The following is a 19,297-nucleotide window of genomic DNA, read 5'->3' on the forward strand; positions in this document are numbered from 1 at the left end:
TGCCGATGGAAGAAGGTGGAAGAGAATATGTCAAGCCCTTGTTTATGCTGGCTGCTTTTTCAAGGCAGCGGGAAGTGTAGACAAAGTCAATGGATGGGAGGTTGGTTTGTGCAATTGCCTGGACTATGTTCACACATTTCCTTCCCTAAAGTGCATTAATGAACCAAATGTATGACAATCATTGCATGGTCTTTTCTTACTGAGACTACCTTTTAATTCCAGATTTATTAATTACATTTAATTTCCACCAGCTCCAATGGTAAGATTTGAACCTGTGCCCCCAGATAATAGCCTGGGCCTCCACATTACTAGTCCAACGACATTACCATTATGCCATTGCCTCCCTCCATTTTCTCTCAAGAAGATAAGAATTTAAACTGAGAGGAAGAGTGAGAAAATGGAGATGCAAGGAGCCTGCAGTTGGAGGGTTAGAAATTAAAACTGAAGTGTTCGAAGCCACAGTGAAGCAGATTTCTTCTTGAATTGAAAGGACAGAAAATCAGGTGAGTGCTGGTATGGATATGTAATCTTCCTGACCCAGTTTGTTTTATGCACACTGTCCAAATGTTGCTTTATGATCAAATCTGTCCCACAGTAATTATAAACTACAAATTTGCAAATATCACAAAAGTTGAAGGCAGAGACAGATTGTAATAAGTTAAAGCTTCCCCATCCTAAGTATCAGTCTTGCAAGGGACCATATGGGTACCACCGGCATGGTGGTACAGTGGCTAGTACTGTTGTCTCACAACGCCAGGGACCTGGGTTCAATTCCTGGCTCGGGTAACTATCTGTGTGGAGTTTGCCCCGCAGTCCAAAGATGTGTGGGTTAGGTGGATTGGCCATGTTAAATTGCCCCTTAGTGCCAGGGGGACTAGTTAGGGTAAATGCATGAGGTTATGGGGGTAGAGCCTGGGTGGGATTGTGGTCGGTGCAGACTTGATGGGCCAAATGGCCTCCTTCTGCACGATAGGGATTCTATTCTATATCTATGTAAAAGAGAACTCCATATATGATCACCATATTGATGATGGCAAGAAAGTGTTTAACAAATTTTCCCATTTTTAAAATTTCATTTAAACAATTAAAAAGGGCATGATGTGGCGTTGGACTGGGGTGGGCACAGTAAGAAGTCTCAACACCAGGTTAAAGTCCAACAGGTTTATTTGGTAGCACGAGCTTTTGGAGTGCTGCTCCTTCAGCAGGTGAGTGGAGAGTTGGGTTCACAAACAGGGTATATACAGGCACAGACTCAATTGCGGGATAATGGTTGGAATCTGAGTCTTTACAGAATTGTACAATTTTGTGAAGCAGTGGACATAACATTTGCTGCTGTAAAGGCTTTGCTATGGCAGTCAAGCTGATAGCAATCCAACAGGGTTGTCGAGTGAGTTCTTCCAGCAATTAAGCATACCTAGAAATGATGCCACTGGGATGATGGAATCCTTTATAAACATTATACAATAGCAAATCTTCCGTTTATGTAGTTAATGTCTATTTTGCGTTGATTTCAGCGTACCTCAGTTGCAATCCTCACAACCGAAAGCAGTGTTTGATTTGTTTTCAACACACTTGCTTGGCCTTCCTATTGTACCATTTAACTTTTCAGCGCTGAGATTGGCAGCACTTCACATAGTCTTTTCAGTCAAATGAGGCCTTCTTTGGAATATACCACGTGCTGGACATCTTTTGTTTTTAAACAAGATTCCTTTCTTTCAAGCGTAGCAAATAGGATCGTAAAAGCTGGGAGCATTATTACAATATGATCTGTGCACTGCAGGATATGTGCCAAAATGCAATTCGTCACAGTGGTTTTTATCTCTGTGTTAACAACGTTGGTGAGAGCAGCATTTTGTTTAGTTAATTTGCAAGAGAAGAAAACACAGTTATTAGTTCAGTAGCTTGGTGCCATTCTTGTTTCGTTAATATTGTTAGTGAAATCAGATGCAACTTATTTTTCTGGAGAGTTATCAAAGTTTAGTTTGAAAGCAATTCACAATATTCATTTTCAACCATTTTAAGTGTACCTTGTAATTTTCCTTCTTGTGTACTTACATTCTCATTTGTTTGTACGTGTGGACCCAATAAAGTGAGGACTATGCATGTTTGAACAATTCTGTCTGTTAATATTGTACTTGTATCTGGGCAGCACGGTGGTTAGCACTGTTGCCTCACAGCTCCAGGGATCAGGTTCCATTCTGGCCTCGGGTCACTGTTTGTGTGAAGTTTGCACATTCTCCCCGTGTCTGCATGGGTTTCCTCCCACACTCCAAAGATGTGCAGGTGAGGTTAATTGGCTGTGCTAAATTGCCCCTTAGTGTAAGGGGGATTAATAAGGTAAATATGTGGGGTTATGGGAATAGGGCCTGGGTGGGATTGTGGTCGGTGCAGACTCAATGGGCCAAATGTTCTCCTTCTGCACTGTAGGGATTCTATGATTCTGACCTAGAATCTGGAATCTGATCTGTTCCAGGTCAGATACAAGTGTAATATCAACAAATCTCAAAAGAAAACTGGAAAATAAAATTTATTTTTCTCTCAATATACAGGCAGCATGGTGGCACAGTGGTTAGCACTGCTGCCTCACAGCATCAAGGACGAGGGTTCAATTCTGGCCTTGGGTGACTGTGTGGAGTTTGCACGTATTCCTCATGTCCGCGTCAGTTTCATCAAGGTGCTCCAGTCTCCTCCCACAGTCCAAAGATGTTCAGGTTAGATTGGCTATGATAAATTGACCCTTAATGTCATTAGCAGGGTAAATACGTGGGGTTACGGGGATAAGGCCTGGATGGGATTGTTGTTGGTGTGGGCTCAATGGGCTGAATGGCCTCCTTCTGCACTGTAGGGAGTCTGCGATATGGAATATTATCTCGGGTAAAGCAGTTAATGCTGTGTCAACATCTGGAGAAACAGCTAGATGGAGGGTTTCATGGTACAAATGGATATTGAATATGGTGCTTTTTGAAATGCTGGATTGTGGAAATTTAATCACTGAGAAACAAATGATTGCACCTGAATAACACCAAAGTTAAGCTTTAATCAGGTTTTTTAAGCTTTGGCAGAACATAAGGAGAACTTGCACTCAACAGATGAATGGCTAGATTGCACGGAATGGAAGAATAGAATGAATAATGCAGGATGTACGTAATGTGTGGAAAAAATGGACTCAATGGATTGAATGACTTTTTTTCTTGCTCCATTATTTCTTATGTTCTTATGCCAAGTATAGCAGTGTTCAGAAGCAGAATAAATCCGCCACTGCTTCAACAATATGTCTTAATCTTAACATCAGGAGAGCATCCCCTTGAACACCAGCATGACAGCTCCATTTTCAACACTGCACATCCTTGTGGCCTTACCAAATGAGATTTGTAATTCAGTACTAACTTGTGCCAAATTATTTTGTACTGAGTTTATGTCAGCAGAAGTTGAGTTGAGATCACCAATTCCCTTTGTAGTTAGCCAGGGAAGAAAACTCTGCATTAATTTGGTTTTTAACTGAATTTTTCATGATTTCAGAATTGCACTTAGAAACTGGGACACCCAGCACATCTGATGGTGCAGCCAAAGATTCTCCACATATTGGGCCTCAGGCCTCTTGTTGATGTTCCCAATAAAGGATGAACAGCCCTTCAGTGAAGAGGACTCCACATCTGGACTGCTCCTAGTATCGCAGTGACCAACTGTCAGGTAAAGGTAGTTACTTATTCAATATAACTATATCCTACTACCCCTTAGATCTGATCGCTATCTGCATTACTTTACCAAATTCTTCATGGAAGTCAAGATATACAACGCAGGACCCATGCTCACCCAACATTCATATTACTTTTAGAAGAAGTATAGTTAGGCAGAATCTATATATAACAAGTGAAAAGACCACTCAGTAGAGCACATACATTACCACGCGTAATAAACTGAATTTTATTACAATCACGCAGCTCTTCCTTACCTGTTTGATGTTCTGTACCTACAAAAGCTGAAAAAGATATCTTTTTATTAAGAGCTTCCATGTTCACTGTTGGGTGGGGCTTCAGGCTAATCAACGTCCAATAACCTGCTCTGAAAATGCTGCTCACACTTTAACAAATTCCACCACAGCAGCTGAGACAATCCCCAACATTCTAAACCAATCAACAACATTCTAAATAAAACAACCCACAACATTCTTTAAAAAAAGTCAATTTGCACTACCTCCCAATGTTAATGAACCCTTTAAAAAAATTCCAGGATATCCATTTGCACCAACAACAAATGAGTTCTTGCTTGGCCACATTGTGCTCCAAACTTCGTTGAGATCCATCCATTAGTTTTTGAGATATATTGCTTGCAGACAACCAGGGTTGAAAACATTACCACTGCCCATATTCAGTGACAAATGTGATCATCTTATGTATATAATATATATATATATGTGTGTGTGTGTGTGTGTTTGGGTAGCATGGTGACACAGTGGTTAGCACTGCTGCCTCACAGTGCCAGGAACCCACGTTCAATTCCAGCCTTGGGTGACAGTCTGCGTGGAGTTTTCACATTCTCTTCATGTCGGCATGGGTTTCCTCCGGGTGCTCCAAAGATGTGCAGGTTAGGTTGATTGGCTATGCTAAATTGCCCCTTAGTGCCCCAAGATATACAGTTCAGGGGGGATTTAGCGGAGTAAACACATGGGGTTACGGGGTAAGCCTGGCTAAGAGTCTGTGCAGATTCGATGGGCTGAATGGCCCCCTAAGATTTTAAAACCCAAGTTTCAGAACAATTTAAAAATAGATTAAAAACTTAATGTTTAGATTGTATCAGGATGGATGTGAAAATCAGAACTGCATCACCCTACCCATGAGGAATGCCTCAGGCGATCTACTGAACCAAATGTCTTGCTCCGAGCATGCGCTTTGGAAATCTTAAAGTATCTAATGTATAAAAAAGGAGTAATTATATGATTCCTTGGCTTATAAGCATATGCCAATACACAATCTAGCCTTCCCAAAACAATAACAATTAACCTCTCTTAACTGATCAAAAGATGTGCCTAATTATTGCAATTAAATTTTGTAGTCATCTTAAAGAGTGAAGCTATATTAAAAAGAGCTCCACCGTAGTAGCAGAATAATGGATGATGCACGGCATTATATAATACTTCCGTTATTAAAAAATATTGTACCATTTGAAATCTCCTAGTAACCTTGTGCCTCCTTAGTTTTTAGTATTTTCCCAAGCAATTGATTGAGGGTGCTTTAAAATTGATATATACAAAGATAATGAGCCGTGTTGTTTATTAAAAAATCCTAAAAAAAAAAGCTTTGGCACTTCAATGTGCTACTGGCTCATTCAAATATCAATTTAATCATCTAAATATCAATTGGGTCATGCTGCTTACTTTGTTGTATAACTGAATAGAAGTGCGTTCCTTCCACCAAAAGCACAATGTTTGCAAATTGCTCTTGCAGTGCTGCTAGTAAATGGGTACTAAAATTCTGCTTCTGATTCTAAATTGTGCCTTCAGGCATAGGAAAGATCAGGTATGACTGAATTTAATCCAGATTGGGTTTGAACCAAAGTAATCAAAGTTACAGTATAATGTATAATATTACAGAGAGACACTAATTGATATAAAGCTGATACGAGGCTGAAATACTGTCCTACCAAATCTTGTCTAGCCAAGGAACGCACTTGGAAATCTCTGATTTTATTTTTTGTCTAAGTGAATAATGTTTCAAGTATAAGCTTTGGTAATCGAACATAAAAAGTAGGGGGAAGTCTTTAGAGTGAGTCCTAAACACATAGGAAAGAAATGGGAGCAGGAGCAGACCATATGGTCCCTCAAGCCTGCTCTGCCATTCAATAAGATCATGGCTTACCTTCAGCCTCAAATCCTTCCCGTTTGTACCCCCATTCGTTGACTCCTCGAGAGACTTCAAATCTGTTTATCCCGGCCTTAAATATGTTCAAAGATGGAGCAGTCACAACTCTCTGGGGTAGGGAAATCCAAAGATTCGCAATGCTTTGAATGACAAAATTTAGAATTGTAGAATCCTTAGTGTAGGAGGCCGCCATTCGGCCCATCAAGCCTGCACTGACATCAATCCCATCCAGGCCCTATCCCCGTAACTCCACGCATTTAGCCTCCTAATCCCCCTGACGCTAAGGGACAATTTAGCCTGGCCAATCCACCTACCCCGCGCATCTTTTTAAAGTATATTTATTAGTCACAAGTAGGCTTACATTAACACTGCAATGAAGTTACTGTGAAAAACCCCTAGTCACCACACTCCAGCACCTGTTCAGGTGCACTGAGGGAGAATTTAGCATGGCCAATGCACATAACCTTTTTACTGTGGGAGGAAACTAGAGCACCTGGAGGAAACCCATGCAGACATGGGGAGAACGTGCAAACTTTACACAGTCACCGAAGGCCTGAATTAAATCCGGGTCCCTGGCGCTGTGCGGCAGCAGTGCTAACCACTGTGTCACCATTCTCATTCCAGTCCTAAGTGGTCATTCCCTTATTCTGAGTCAATGCCTTCGTGTTCTGGGTTCCCCAGCCAGGGGCCACAGCTTCTTGGTGTATATTCTGTCAAGTCTCTTCAGAATCTTGTATGTTTCAATGAGATCACCTTGCATTTTTCTAACCTCCAGAAAGAAGAGGCCCAAGAGCCCCCCATTCCTCTCTTTAACCAGTTCAGTGAACTCTCGCTGTACTGCACTACCGCAAGTATATCTGCCCTTAAAACTGGGCACAATACTCCAGATATCCCACGGTCAAGATCCATTTAAATAAAGGACTAGTTTCACCAGCTGCATGTGTCACAGGAGGTTTCATCTTCTGGGTTCTATACATCATAACATTCAAGGATATGGGACAAGTGCTGGAAAATGAGATTACTGTGACTTTAGTGATAGTTATTGTCAGTGCAGACTCGATGGGCCGAAGGGTCTTTTTTGTGCTCTGGGTGGGATGTTCCGGCCACGCTCACCCTGAAACTGGAAAATCTCGTCTAAGGTCAATGGACATTTCCGAGATCCGCCCCTCACCTGCTACGATTCCCGTGGCAGGCGGGACAGGAAAATTCGCTCCCCGACTCTATTTAACAAGTTTCGCTAACAGTAGCTTGTTGAAGAAAAGTTTTGAAAGAAGAAATGTCAATTTGAACATTATTTTCAGACAGAGACGGGTAGCTATTTGGTAAGAAAATTAATTAAAGGTGGAGGTAGTGAACGATGGGCTCTGGATTTGAACTTGGGAGCTAGCTAGATAAATGTAAAGTCTTTTCCAGCCCTAAGATTCCCATGTTTCTCCTGTTAGTTTTGTCTTTGCTGTTAAACAGTGTAGATGAGATTATTGGGGAGTGAGCTGCTGAGGGTATTAAGCCTGAAAGTATAACAGAGCTAATTTGACACAAGTATTACACAAAAATAACTTGCATTTATATTGTGCATTTACCACTGTACACATTCCAAGGTACTTCATAGTGAAGTGGATAGCAACAGGTTGCAGTTATTTTTCAATAATAAGCAGTAAGGGTTTTAGGAATAGGCTCCCAGAAATTAGAACCTTGATTCAAATGAAGCCATGAAGATGAGGAGTCGCAATTATACAAGGGTCCCAGTGAATTTTCCTGATTAATCATAAAATCCCTACAGTGCAGGAGGCGGCCATTCGGCTCAGTCTGCACTGACAACAATCCCACCCAGGCCCTATCCCCGTAACCCCACATATTTACCACACTAATCACTCTAACCTACGCATCCCAGGACAATTTAGCATAGCCAATCAACCTAACCTGCACATCTTTGTGGGAGGAAACCGGAGCACCCGGAGGAAACCCACAGAGACACGGGGAGAATGTGCAAACTCCTCACAGACAGTGGCCCAAGCTGAGAATCGAACCCAGGTCCCTGGATCTATGAGGCAGCAGTGCTAACCACCGTGCCGCTCTTAAAGAGGATCTTAATGCCCTAATATTAAACTGTAATCCCAAACTTAATGTACACACAATCAATATCTGAAAAAATTGTACAGAGGGGTTAGATTTGTGATTGCCCTCCAATAGTGGCAGGGGGTAAGGGTAAAATATTTTTTTTCTTCACAGCATAAGATACTGAACGAAATGCTGTCTGGTCGTGACTAAATACAGACATATTGATGTAAATTCCTGTCAGGTGAAAGGCTTCTCATTTTACACTGAGGACAACATCCAAACCTTTTTCAGCAGAAGAGAAAGGATTAGGCTTTAAATCTCAATCTAGGGTTAATACGCAAATCAATCACAGCTGAGCCACAGCCACAGCCACCAATCTGATGAAAGGCCAGCAGAATGTGTAATGACAGATGATCTACAATTTTCTGCTTTTTTCCCCCCTTTTTTTCATATTGCAGTCCCAATTTGCCTTAGGTGCAGGGAAGAGGAGCAAATTCATTCTCACCCTCCCCCCGCACGACTGCAATATTGTAATGAAGGCAACTTAACACAGAGCTTACTGTTTTATATTCTGCCTAATCTGCATAATAAAAATTCAGTGATGCTGTGATTGGTGATTATACCTGGCAGCAGATGGCACATGAAAAGGCCTGTGGATTTTGCTCTACTTGAGGCTGTGAATAGGATGGAGCAGTGATGCAGCTCTTCTCCAGGCAGAATGAGTAGACCTGCTCAGCCCATCATCCTGTCCTTATCAGAGAATTTTAGTTACCGTTTGAAGCAAATCTGATTGCAGAGCTGTTGTCGACGCTGTTATTGTGTGCACACGTCTGCTTTATAACTCTTGCCAAAAATTCGGCAAGCGAGGAGATAGAAAATCTCACTGGAGGCTAAATTTAGAACGAGCCTAATCCTGTTAAGAGATGTCCTTCTACCTACTGTCTGCTTACTTCAAGGTAAACCTGTTATAAACTGGCCACAGGTATAAACAGTCAGTACTGGAAATTACAATGCAATCATTATATTGAAGGATAGAAACACCAAGGCCTCTGATCCTGTCCTCCCACCCAGATTACACACATTGTCTTTTCTTTGAATTTTGTATGCCCAGTGAAGTAAGGGATGTTAACCTGAGAAACCTTTTCTAGTCTATGTACCAGTTTGTTAGATACAGCATAACCAGATCCAGAGTGAAACTCCATCCCATTTTCCCCAACACACTGCAGCTTCAAACTCCAAAGCACTCGCCTGCACACCAATACAGCTACAATATTCAATCCAATTCCCACAGTACCAGTCGTCCCACAGCTACGACTCTCACTAGCTTTTACAGGTGCACCACTGAAAACATCCTTCCTAGATGTGTCACAACTCGGTATGGCTCCTGCCCTGGCAAAGACCACAAGAAGCTACAAAGGGTCGTGAACGTAGCCCAGTCCATCATGCAAACCAGTCTCCCATCCATTGACTCTGTCTACACTTCCCGCTGACTCGGAAAAGCAGCCAACATAATCAAGGACCTCACATACTCTGGACATACTCTCTTCCACCGCCTTCTGTTGGGAAAAAGATAGTCTAAGAACATGTACCAACCGACTCAAGAATAGCTTCTTCCCTGCTGCCAACAGACTTTTGAATGGACCTACCTTATACTAAGTTGATCTTTCTCTACACCCTAGCTATGACTATAACAAAAATAAGATTTTTGTAACAGAATGCTTAGATCCAAGTATGTTATGCATCAGGCATTAAACATTAATGGATGTACGGAAATATCTTTAAACGAGTTTTTTTTCCCAGTAATTCGACATTTCCTTCCTTTGGTTTCTTTATTTTTCTTCGCTGGTTTGCTTCAGTTGATTACAATGTATCCTTTCAGAAATTGGATGTCAAGTGGAACTCTTCCCACATCTGTTATTTCGTCAGTGATCTATTACACATTAGTAAAGTGCATCTGAGACACACACAAAAATAATAGTCTTCATTAATTAATAGCCAAGCTAGCCCGATTTTAAAAAAAACATTTATATAAAAGACATAACAGGCCAAAGGGGGAAACTCTCAGTTTTAGGCTGTTTATACATTGAACAAATCACTCCCAGGACAGCAGGACCTACACGCACAACTGAAAGCGTATCACAGCTGTATAGGTCATAGTCTCTTAATGAAGACCACATGATATAGATGACTCAATAAACAATATTAAAAGAATAATTTAGGCCATTCAGCTGGATAAATAATAGGCTGCAGTAAAGGGAAAGTGTATTTGAGGATTGGAGAAGAATATTATGCATATCTACCAAAGACAGGAACCTATGTGGGTTTTCGTTCCGACACCTGTTAACTCTGTTCACTTTCTCCAGATAAGGAAAGTTGTTCAGGTGCAAACAAGTTGTTTAGCTGGGAATTCAATTTGGAATGCTCCTATTTCTACCAATCCCTCACGCTCAGCTTCATTTTCTCCTCTTTGTTTCCCTATCTTTAATAACGGGTTTTCCAAAGACATCTGTAACAAGCCACTGATGCAATATTCCCCCTAGCTAGTCATCTGGATTTGCCTCAGTTATAGAATCATAGAAACCTTTACAGCAGGAGGCCAATCATCCCATTGAGTCTGCACCAACTCAGCATCTTACCCAGGCCCAAACAACACCTGCCCACCCCACCCCCCCCCCTGCATTCCCCCACCCAATCCCTGTAACCCCCAATCCTCCTTACCTACACAATTTGGGACAGCCAGGGACAATTTAGCAAGGCTAATCCACCTCACTTGCGCATCTTTGTTCTGTGGGAGGGAATCCACGCAGCCACGGGGAGAAGGTGCAAACTCCACACAGTTACCCAAGTCCTATCACGTTTTCTGTAGATGTTCCATCCCTCTCTGAATTTGTCTGGCTCATTTTCTCTATTGCCTCAATTTTCCAATGAGAGGTTCTGGAATGTTCTTTCTTCCTTGGCTGAGATTTCCCCTCTGTTGTTGACAATGTGGACTTTTACAATGCGCATCATAAAATGGCTCGATTCTCTCTCCACAGATGGTGTCAGACCTGCTGAGATTTTCCAGCATTTTCTATTTTTGTTTCGGATTCCAGCATCCACAGTATTTTGCTTTTATCTTGAAATGGATGTTGACCTTGGAAGTAAGGAAAATGTCAGATTCCCGGTTATTGCAGAGATTTTGTCAGTTAATTATTGGGTGGTTTGAGTTTGCACTGGTAAGAACAGATTTTTCTTGTTCACTTTTTAATTTGCTTTGTCCTTTTGAGTTTTCTTTTTGATTTCGAGAATTTCTTTAAAAATTGTATTTGTAAACTCGGTCTTCCTAATTTCTCTTTTTTAGTATTGGCTCCAGTTATAGGAAAGCCAAATAGAATTACCAGATTTCAAACCAAAGCTGATGGTTTATAGATATGATTTGGATACACTACTGTCACTTTCCTGGGACAGTTCACAGAAGTCTCTTTACCTCCTCTGATCCTGCATTAGCAGATTTACAATGTTTGTACATTCTTGTTGAAGGTTCTGTGCATTAGTGTTAATCTACACTTGGTCCAAAGAAGCCCAAATTTAACCCTCAGATTTATCTCTTAAGTAGCTTAAACAAAAGTAGCTTAAATAGGAGAAGTTAATACAACCTGTTAAGATAGCCTGGATCAGAAGTTCAAGAGTTTTACATGCTCCTACAAATCTTCCAAAAACAGGGCGGCATGGGGGCACAGTAGTTAATACTGCTGCTTCACTGCACCAGGTACCTGGGTCCAATTCTGGCCTTGAGTCACTGTCTGTGTGGAGTGTGCACGTTCTCCTTGTCTGCGTGGGTTTCCTCCGGGTGCTCTGGTTTCCCCCCCACAGTCCAAAGATGTGCTGGTTAGGTTGATTGGCCATGCTAAATTAAGTGTCAGGGGGATTAGCAGGGTAAATATGAGGGGTTATGGGAATGGGGTCTGGGTGGGATTGTGTTCGGTACAGACCCGATGGGCTGAATGGCCTCTTTCAGCATTAAGGACTCTATGACATCAAGTTCCTGATGTATACTGATGATAGCCAGCTCTCAGTTTTACCTCCCACAACCTCTACACTGCCTCTTGCTGTTTGTCCAACATCCAGTATCAAGTGGGCAGAGATTTCCTCCAAATTACAATCACCAGCCACCAATTCTACCCAGTCTTTTCTTAATCTCTTTGTCCTATTTAACAGTAAGCTGAGTTCTTGACCCCATTTCTAAGGTCACCTCTAACATCACCCCTCCTCAGCTCATTTGCTGCTAAAACACTCATCCAAGCTTAGACTACCTCCAGCCTCAACTATCCCAATGCTCCCCAGTTGGTCTCCTGCCTTCCACACTGAAGCTCATTCAAATCTCTGCTGCACATACTCTAACCTGCACCAAATCCCATTCAGCCTGCATTTGCTCACCTATTGACTCCCAGTCCAACAGAATCTCAAATATAAAATTCGCATCCTTGTTTTCAAATCCCTCCATGACCTCACCCCTCATTCTACCATCCTCCAAGAACTTGTGTTCCTCCAATTCTGGTCTCTTACTCACCCCGGACTTTAACAATGCAAATATTCTCTCAAACTGAACAATAGGTCTGTTCCCGTCAGCGCAGACTCGATGGGCTGACGAGCCTCTTCTGCATTGTATGATTCCGTGCAGATCACTAATCCAGCATTAAAAGGTTCACTAGGGAACAACTTGTATCAAGATATCAATCAAGACAATGAGGATGCTGAGAGAACAGATAAGTTAGGGATGAATTATGATGGAAACATGAGGATGGAGGTTTCAGTACGAGTGGTTAAGGGTGATCTTCTCATCTAGAATGTAACAAGCAGAAATTCCAGCATTCCCTAGTACCAAGTTGATGGATTTGGCAATCTGCACATTATTTGGTAAGGCTGAGGTGAAGAACTGTAGGGAAAAAGGCACATTCGTTTCAAACTGCAAGTCAGAGGGTTAGGTTACATGATCCCCGCTGCCACTTGCAGATGTACAGATCAGCACTAATAACTGTGAAAAAGTACAAACAACGGAAAAGGGTGGGAGAGACGAGAAATAAACCAAAAATAAAGAGTCACAGTGTGTCGACATATCGATTCACTCTGTCAGGACCCTCTGAAATTTGCCATTTCAGGCTGCCTGGGAGAAAACAGATCAGAAGGACATATATTTTCTTCTACAAAATCAGTTTGTTGCCTGTCAATCAGTTAGTAACAATGGTGCAACCTGCACAGAGAATAGCTTTAGCTGCCTGCCTCTGTCACAGTCTTGTCTATGCACGGGTGACCCTGGAGAGCAACTGTTATCCCTTCCAAAGCAAGAAAGATGAGACAGGTTCTGTTGAAATAAAATCTGTTTTTATTATTTCATATGAAAACTATACTCTGCTGTTGAGCACGTGGTTAATATTCTTCTATTGATTATCAGAGCAACTCTTCCAGTTCAACACATTGTTCCGACGGGCTGTGAATCTTAGTTGAATCCTTTCCAAAGCACAGGGTATGGAAAGTATTATTCACTCTTGCATATCTGTCGTGAGTGTGTGTGTACGGCATTCACAAACGTGGCCAGGTGTTCAGGATCCATATCAGGATACATGCCATGCCCCAGATTTGCGATATAGCGCTGTGGACCAAACTCTTCAATCATTTTCTTCACCGTTTCACTTATTTTGTCCTAAATTTAAATACACGGCACTGTAGTTATTGAGTTCAAAATTCATCTTCAAATTGTGACTCAAATGCAGAACCTTGCTTTTTCTACTGCTTCTTACCTCAGATGCATAGAGTGCACAAGGATCCATGTTACCTTGAAGGGTGACTTTATTTCCTGTTCTTTCACTGTAGGAGAAGCAACAAGTCCAACCATTAGCAAACTCCCATCCATTTCTCCTTCAGGCTACAGTTTCTTATTCATTCATGGGACATGGACATCATTGGCTCACCAGCATTTATTGCCCATCCCTAGTTGCCCTTGAACAGAGTGGCTTGCTAAGCCATTTCGGAGGGCAGTTGAGTCAATCACATTGCTGTGGCTCTGGAGTCACATGTAGGCCAGACCAGGTAAGGATGGCAGATTTCCTTCCCTTAAAAGGACATTAGTGAATCAGATAGGTTTTTCCGACAATCGGCAATGGTTTCGTGGTAATCAGTCGATTCTTAATTACAGATATTTTATTGAATTCAAATTCCACCATCTGCCGTCAGAACAAATGCTGAGTTTCTGGATTAATAGTCTAGGGATAATACCACTAGGCCATCGCCTCCCTCTTTGGTGATGGGGAAAATAATTTTCAAAGGCAGACATGAATCAATCTACAAATATTGGTGTCTTTGGGGGGGGGGGGGGGGGGAGATAGTTTTTCTTTTAGAAAATGGAGATAAAGCAAGTTAATATTTATCAAGTTAATATTTATATTTATGCTGACAAAGCCAGCATTTATTACTCATCCCTATTTGCCCACTTGGAGGGTCTTGTTAGGTCATTTCAAAGGACAGTTAAGATGAACCATGTTGCTGTGGGTTTGAAATCACATGTCGGTCAGGATAATAGAATTCCTTCTCTGAAGGACATTTGTAAGCTGTATTTTCATTTTAACAATCCAGTGGTCGTAAAGTGGCCACCATCACTGATGTTAGCTGTTTTTGAACTCCAGATTTAATTAATTGAATTTAAATTCCTCAGCTACTGTGTGGGATACAAATTAATTTAGTCCAGGCCTCTGGATTCCCAGTTTATTAACATAACCCTGAGATGATCAAATTTGAGCTGGAATGTCTGCTCTCAAAGGTAAAGAATCCTGAGGCTCTTAGCTACTCAAAGACACAATGGAATCCAACTTGCTGCTGAATCCACTTCATGAAATAATTCATTCTGAAACAACATGATAAACTTCTCTTTGGATCAACTGAAAATGGAAATTGTGCTTTGATCTGTTCGCATTTTGAGTCTTCAGTTGGAGATTGGAGATCACTAGAATCTTGGCTGCAGTTAGATTAAATATGACATTTAGTAAGTACTTAAATGTAGCCTTAGCTTTGAAAAACAAAATTCTTTTATTTTCTGCATTTCATTACTGGATATTAGGGGCTGGATTTCAATCAGGTCCCAAATGAAGCAGGACAGTGGCAGAAACAAGGTTGAAAATTCCTGCCTCCTCTGCTCAACTTTAATTTTTCTGCCTCTTCCCTCCCTGCTCAATGGAAATGACTGCAGCGAGGAGGGGGATCAGATTTTGAGCCCAATTTCCTCGTGTCCAACTTTTTGCCACTCCATGACTGTCAGGTGAAGTCAGGTGATAGCACTTTGGGGACCTTCTCTCTGCTACCCCAAGTCTTCCGATGGAAGCCCTCCATTTACTGCCCAACACCTTAACCTGTGAATGTCCTAAATCTCAGTTGAGGCCTTCAATGGAACGTTTGCTATAATTCATGGGGCTCGTGTGCCCCGTTAACTGATGTCACATCCCTTTGGACACTGCAGATTCTTCATATGAACGTGAACAATGATGCTGGCATACTGTTCGGCTATGGGTGCAAAGTTTGACCCTCGCTCTTTGCGCTTATTTTCCAGCAGGGTCACGTGACGTCAATCAAGAGCAGGAATTTTGACAATTAAGTGCCCAACAGGCAGGAAAACAGGAGATTTTCCCATTCGTTTTTTGGGCATACCTAGTTTCATGAATCTCCAGCGCTCTGAGCGCTAGAGTGCCTCGGGAATTCAGTCAGTAAGGGAGGGGCAGGGCCTCTTCCTGTTGGCGTGGCCAGAATCAGCATGCTGAGCAATAGAGAGATTGGCGCATGTGCACTGCCCCCCTCCCTGACCACCCCCCAGGCCAGCCCGCCATGTGCAGGCCAAATTGCCCTTTTTTTCTCCCTTCCCTAATGCAGAGTGCGCAGTTGGTCCCCCCTCCACCAGGTCCTGCCCTCTTGGCAGGGTGCCCAGCAGGCAGTGCCAGGCTGGTGCTGCCTCTGACCTACCAGGAGTGTGTGGGGGGGGGGGAAGAAAGAGATACTGTCCCAGGTTCACTAATAATATGAAGCGGCAATTTTAATATTATAATCAGTCTTGCCCTGATTTCCGGTGCAAGGCTGATTATGTTTAAAAACATTGCCTGGGAGACCCGCGATTGGTCGGACACCAGTCGTGAATCCTGTTACAGGCTCCCTGCGCTATTTGTGCAGTGCAGCACGGTGGAAGAATCTCCCCCTTATCTTACCACTGACAAGATCACATTGAATATAAAGCATTGAGGCAGACCAATCAGCTCAGCTAGTTTATGCAGTTTATACACCTAGTCTATTCTCATTCTATCTTGCAGCATATCTTTGTATTTTTTTGCTTTTCACATGAACTTGTCCGATTTCCCTTTGAAAACATCCAAGCTTTTTGCCTCAACCACTTTTTGTAGTCACAAGTTCCTTAGCTTAACCATCTCAGTGAATAAATGAATCGGGAAATAAGGAAAAGTCTATCAAGTGACTACCTTATATTTATTTCCCCCCCGTTTCAAATTCTCTCTCAGCTGGAGTTTAACCCTGATAAATGTGAGGTGATTCATTTTGGTAGGACTAATTTAAATGTGGATTACAGGGGGGCCAAAGGTAGGGTTCTGAAGACTGTGGAGGAACAGAGAGATCTTGGGGTCCATATCCACAGATCTCTAAAGGTTGCCACTCAAGTGGATAGAGCTGTGAAGAAGGCCTATAGTGTGTTAGCTTTTATTAACGGGGGGGTTGGAGTTTAAGAGCCGTGGGGTTATGCTGCAACTGTACAGGACCTTGGTGAGACCACATTTGGAATATTGTGTGCAGTTCTGGTCACCTCACTATAAGAAGGATGTGGAAGCGCTGGAAAGAGTGCAGAGGAGATTTACCAGGATGCTGACTGGTTTGGAGGGTAGGTCTCATGAGGAAAGGTTGAGGGAGCTAGGGCTGTTCTCTCTGGAGCGGAGGAGGCTGAGGGGAGACTTAATAGAGGTTTATAAAATGATGAAGGGGATAGATAGAGTGAACGTTCAAAGACTATTTCCTCGGATGGATGGAGCTATTACAAAGGGGCATAACTATAGGGTTCGTGGTGGGAGATACAGGAAGGATATCAGAGGTAGGTTCTTTACGCAGAGAGTGGTTGGGGTGTGGAATGGACTGCCTGCAGTGATAATGGAGTCAGACACTTCAGGAACATTTAAGCGGTTATTGGATGGGCACATGGAGCACACCAGGATGATAGGGAGTGGGATAGCTTGATCTTGGTTTCAGATAAAGCTTGGCACAACATCGTGGGCCGAAGGGCCTGTTCTGTGCTGTACTGTTCTATGTTCTATTCATCTCTCCGCATCCATCTCGTCCCAACTCACTATTTTAGAAATCTCTATTTGGTTTCCATTTTCTGAAGAATTAAGTCCCAGCCTATCCAAGCTTTCTTGACAACTGTAATCTCTTAGTTCAGGAACCATCCTTGTAAATCCCTTAGCTAACGACAAAATACTGCGGATGCAGGAACCCGAAACGAAAATCGAAAATGTTGGAAAAACTCAGCAGGTCTGACAGGAGAGAGAATAGAAGCAACATTGAGTCAGGATGACCATTCAGAGCTGAAGACAAAGAAAATAGGATGAGATCCAGACTCGAAACATTGGCTCTATTCTCTCTCCGCAGATGCTGTCAGGCCTGCTGACACTTTCCAGCGTTTTCTGTTTTTGTGTCTTTTGTAAATCCCTTGTTCACTATCAAATCTGGAGGTTTCCAAAATCCACCTGGCTCAAATGAAAAATTTAATTACTTAATGTGCTTTTGGAAGTCTTTTTTGAGAAAGAAAAATGAAATGCTTTCTTTGCCAAATGAAAAGGAGGCTAGATATTGGGATCTTGGGGCGGGACCTTTTGATACAATATTGTTTCCTTTTCTTATTATACACAGGTGCACAGCCCCAACTTGAGACAGATCAGAGAAGAGTGTGACTTTTCCCTAAAGAACTTTCAATAGCCTACATGATTTATTTGAGGGTCAAAAAGGTCCAAGACTTTTCCTCTACCTTTTCCATCTTTTTGGTGAGGGATGGGGGTGGGGGGAATGATCTGTATCACATTGGACAGAACAGACTGGATGGACTAGTCATACCTATCTTCGCAAGTTCTTAGAACCACATTGGATATGTTATATTATGACCAGTCTTGCATCATCTTTGTAGAGACTTATTTGTCAGTAATGGTTTCAAGTGACATTGTAAACAGTTTTCCATAGCTGAACTGAACAATGTACTATACTGATTAGATTGCCAATTAAAACAATTATGGCAAATATCTGATTAAATCCACTTGTGATTTTAGACACCAAATCTCAGCATAATCAATTTCAGTGGGTATAATGAACAGAGGCCCCACCCGGTAACATGTTGTTGGGCTGACAAGTGGCAAGTAACATTTGTGCCACACAAATGCCAGGCAATAACCATCATCAATAAGGGACAATCTAACCACCACCCCATTACATTCAATGATGTTATCATCACTGACTCCCCCACTGTCAACATCCCTGAAGGACTCAACTGGACTCGCCACATAAACAGTGGTTACAAGAGCAGGTCAGAGGCTAGGATCACCAAAGATCCTTAACCAGCACCTTCCAAACCCACGGCCACTTCCATTTCGAAGGAAAAGGGCAGCAGGTACATGGGAACACTACCACTTGCAAGTTCCCCTCCAAGCCACTCACTCACCATTCTGACTTGGAAATATAATGCTGTTCCTTTACAGTCGCTGGGTCAAAATGCTGGAATTCCATCCCTAATGGCATTGTGGGTCAACCCACAGCACATGGACTGCAGTGATTTGAGAAGGCAACTCACCACCACCTTCTCAAGGGCAGCAAGGGATGAGCAATAAATGCTGGCCAGTCAGCGACACCCACGTCCCATGAATGAATGAAACAAAAGTGTTGTCAAATACATTACTTGATAGAAAAGTGAAGATGTAACAGTGCAAGTTTCTGAAGATTTGTTGCTATGGTTGCTCAATCAGAAGTGGAAGACAGAGTCAGCTGGCCAAGTGGGCAGATCATTTTGTCACCTCAAAGCAGGAGAAGGGAGGAAGATATGACATATGAGGCAGAAGGCAGATTCCCCACACGAGAGGACATCCAGGATGGAAGAACCATCAAACCACATACTCAATACTAGATGAACCTACAGCAGAGTAGCCAAGCAGTGAAGTAAAGGAAATTACATTTTATGGATGCAAAAAGGAGACACAAAACAATTGCTGGTTTTAAAGTTCTAGACACAGCTGAAGAGAGCGCAGTAAGGCTAGAGACAGCTGATCATGCAGGGTATTTGGCAATGTATTTACACCCAATCATGGTGGATAAGTGACCAATAA

At 42.3% G+C, this 19,297-nt stretch overlaps 1 protein-coding gene across 1 annotated transcript in view; it reads right to left on the reverse strand.

Annotated features, from left to right (window-relative positions):
- Nucleotides 1-13,255: 13,255 nt before the first annotated feature.
- Nucleotides 13,256-19,297, reverse strand: part of urod (uroporphyrinogen decarboxylase) — a 54,825-nt gene continuing 48,783 nt past the window's right edge. Inside the window, exons 9-10 of the mRNA XM_078218688.1 lie at nucleotides 13,694-13,760; nucleotides 13,256-13,596 (exon numbers count right to left, since the gene is read on the reverse strand). Coding sequence (XP_078074814.1) covers nucleotides 13,432-13,596; nucleotides 13,694-13,760 — 232 coding nt within the window. The 3' untranslated portion in view covers nucleotides 13,256-13,431. The remainder of the gene's footprint in view (nucleotides 13,597-13,693; nucleotides 13,761-19,297) is intronic.

The sequence above is a fragment of the Mustelus asterias genome, chromosome 8, assembly GCF_964213995.1.
Source record: "Mustelus asterias chromosome 8, sMusAst1.hap1.1, whole genome shotgun sequence".
NCBI lineage: Eukaryota > Metazoa > Chordata > Chondrichthyes > Carcharhiniformes > Triakidae > Mustelus > Mustelus asterias.